Raw genomic sequence first — 3,124 nt, 5'->3', positions numbered from 1 at the left:
ACTGAGTCATTTAGTTTTCAAGTTGTAGGCAGGCACGTAGACACTCTCCAAAATGGCATGATTCATTAATTTTCCTACAACTCGCACAACAAAGTATTAAAATAAGTTATTATAAACTTGTTGAAATATAACAAATAAAAGTTATAAAGAGATTTAGAGATACAAAAGAAATGAAACATACCTTTGGAAGTTAGAACTTAGAACTAAATAGACTAACATATATTCAAGAGTCACTAGTCAAAAGTTTTAAATAATTAGCTATTCAAATTAAGTTACTCAAATAACTACCAAAAAGTCTTACAGAAATTGTAAGTTCACAAGTTCATAGACAAAAAATAAGTACATAGCATACATATTTAAACTACTAGACTTGTCACTTGAAACATTGTGCATGAGTACATTCTATTCAAAGGTCATCTTCCTCAATCTCTTCAATGTCAACTTCTTACAAATCTTGAACTTCCTCTTCAAAGAAGACTCCTTCTAGTTGAGGTTCGTCTATTGACAATTCAACTAGATCATTGATACTTTTATCAATATTAAAATAATCCCCACCTAAAACAACACCAATTGTTTTTTAGAAGATTGTGAAAGGAACTTATCGTGCTAAAGAAATTACTCAAGAAATATCAAATCATGGATATGTATGTATACGGATATACCTAAATCCCAATATTTGCTTGGACCACTTGTATACTTTTCCTTTCTTCGAGAGAGCAAGCGAAGATTATAATGGATAAAAACTAAATCTTCGGCTCTAGAAGTAGCTAGCTTGTTTCTCTTGATGCTATGAATCAATGAAAAAGTACTCAAATTTCTCTCGCAACAAGATGAAGAAGCTGGTTGGGAAAGCAATTTGTAAGCCAGACTTTGTAAAAGTGGAGCATTTATACCATGGTTAGCCCACCAAGATAAAGGTTCCTCATACCCCATAGCATCAATCACATGAGGCTCACCAAAGTAACCATTCCCACAACAAAATGCCCCATACTCCAAAGAAGCTTTCTTTAAATCATTTGGATCCTTGAAATATCTTTGAAAGCATTTGAGCCTATTTTGTGAAATCTTTATATCTTCATTAGGAGCAAGTCTTCTTAACCCGTTGCTTTCACCTTTAAGCCACGACTCATAATAATATTTCGGAACCAATGAATGTGCCATGCAATGCAATGGAGTATTACTCTTATTCCACCTTGCCACAAGAATTCCTTGAATTGTAGCAAAAAAATTCGATTGGCCGGTAATAAGATCTTTCCCCTCATGCTCAAATACAATCACCTTCACCTTTTCAATCATTGTATCCCACATGTCATAAATAAGGTGCAATTTTGGACAATCAAGGTCGGCACTTCTAAGCATGGATACAATTGGCTCCGTACACCTCAACAAGTATTCAATAGTATCCCACCATTCATCATCCATTACAAGAGATTTTATTTCGCGCGCTTTAGCTTCAATTACTTTATATCCTTTATAATTCGTCCATTCGTCATCCATCACCATTTTTTCCAATGATGATTTAACTCTATGAATACGAGAAGTCATAATAATATGGGAAGCAAATCTTGTTTCCGCAACTTTCAACAAAGATAACTCCGAATACTTTTGGAAAATGGCAAGCGCCATGTCGTGATTCACTGCAAAATTCTTTAAGCTACTCACTTGACCATTCAACTTTAATATCCATTCGCAATTTTTAAAGTGAGTTGATTTTTCTGAAGGTTGACACATACTTTTTAAAGCAAGATTCAAACAATGAACAACACATGGTGTCCAAAATATGTGCGAAAAAGTTTGCTCAACAATAGAACCGGCAAGCTTCATATTACCTGCATTATCAGTGATAACTTGGACAACTTTCTTTGCATCGACATCTTCTATGGCTTTAATAAATAACTTAGCAATATATTCACCATCCTTAATAATCCCACTTAAATTGATTGATTTTAAAAATATTGGTCCGCCACTAGATGCTCCCATTATATTTATCAATGGCCGCCTTTTAATATCTGACCATCCATCCGAACAAATCGACAATCCTTTTCTTTTCCATGTATCAACACTTTTTGTTGGTCTTGATATGCCTTTTCCTTTTTGTTTCACAGCTGTTGATGAAGCCATTTAAAGGGATATTGGGTGAAGAAAAATTCTAAAATTTTTCGGCTATGGATTCAAAGAAAGTCGAGATGAAACAGAGAGAGTGAGAATGACTTGTTTGTCTATGTTCTTGGACAAGAAAATTCATTCAATGAGAAAAAAGATATTCTGATGGGGAGATGGGGAGTTTACGATGACAATAGACTTATTGGACAAATAATTCATTAAATAAACAAAAAGGTATTATGATGGGTGGAGTTTATGATGATAATTCACTTTTTGGACAAGATAATTCACGTCACTTTTCATGGGATAGTAAAATAATGCATTAAATGATATTTGTACCATTTAGTTTTATCATTTTAATTTGGAAATATTTTTTAATTTAAATAAAAATATAATTATTAATCAAACTCCAAACTCTAAACTCCAAAACTAAAACCTCAAACCCCAAAATCATATAACCTTAAACATTATTTAATTACATATGATATTGTGTATATTTTATTATTGATTAAATTAGTCGATTAATGTGATTTGTCTGAAAGCTATATAACCTTAATCATGAATAATTAATTATATTTCAAGTATTTCAATAGATCAATATTAATTAGCTCGAAATTCTAGAACTTGTATTGATAGAAAGAATCAAACAATCTAACAAGACGGGATCCCTAATATGATAGTGGATATATCTTGTTATCGGTCAAATTAGTCAAACAAAGTCAATAGTTATTTTCAATCAAACATATATTTAGATTTTAAGTATTTCGATAGTTTATAACTTGTATTGATAGGAAGACTCAAATGATCTAACAAGAAGAGTTTCCTACTCTAGTCGATTAATGTGATTTGTCTGAAAGCTATATAACCTTAATCATGAATAATTAGTTATATTTCAAGTATTTCAATTGCTCAATATTAATTAGCTCGATATTCTAGAACTTGTATTGATAGAAAGAATCAAACAATCTAACAAGACGGGATCCCTAAAATGATAGTGGATATATCTTGTTATCGGTCAAAT

At 31.8% G+C, this 3,124-nt stretch overlaps 1 protein-coding gene across 1 annotated transcript; it reads right to left on the bottom strand.

Annotated features, from left to right (window-relative positions):
* Positions 1-445: 445 nt before the first annotated feature.
* LOC107814535 (uncharacterized) lies at positions 446-2,121 on the bottom strand. Its single transcript, XM_075227588.1, has 3 exons — positions 1,830-2,121; positions 663-1,715; positions 446-555 (listed from the first exon to the last, which is right to left on the bottom strand). Exons 1-3 carry the CDS (start codon positions 2,119-2,121, stop codon positions 446-448), a joined length of 1,455 nt encoding a protein of 484 aa, XP_075083689.1.
* Positions 2,122-3,124: the final 1,003 nt, after the last annotated feature.

The sequence above is a fragment of the Nicotiana tabacum genome, chromosome 2 (genome assembly GCF_000715075.1).
Source record: "Nicotiana tabacum cultivar K326 chromosome 2, ASM71507v2, whole genome shotgun sequence".
In the NCBI taxonomy this organism is placed as follows: domain Eukaryota; kingdom Viridiplantae; phylum Streptophyta; class Magnoliopsida; order Solanales; family Solanaceae; genus Nicotiana; species Nicotiana tabacum.
Note: the sequence above shows the minus strand (reverse complement) of the source record. Positions and strands in the feature narration are given on the sequence as shown.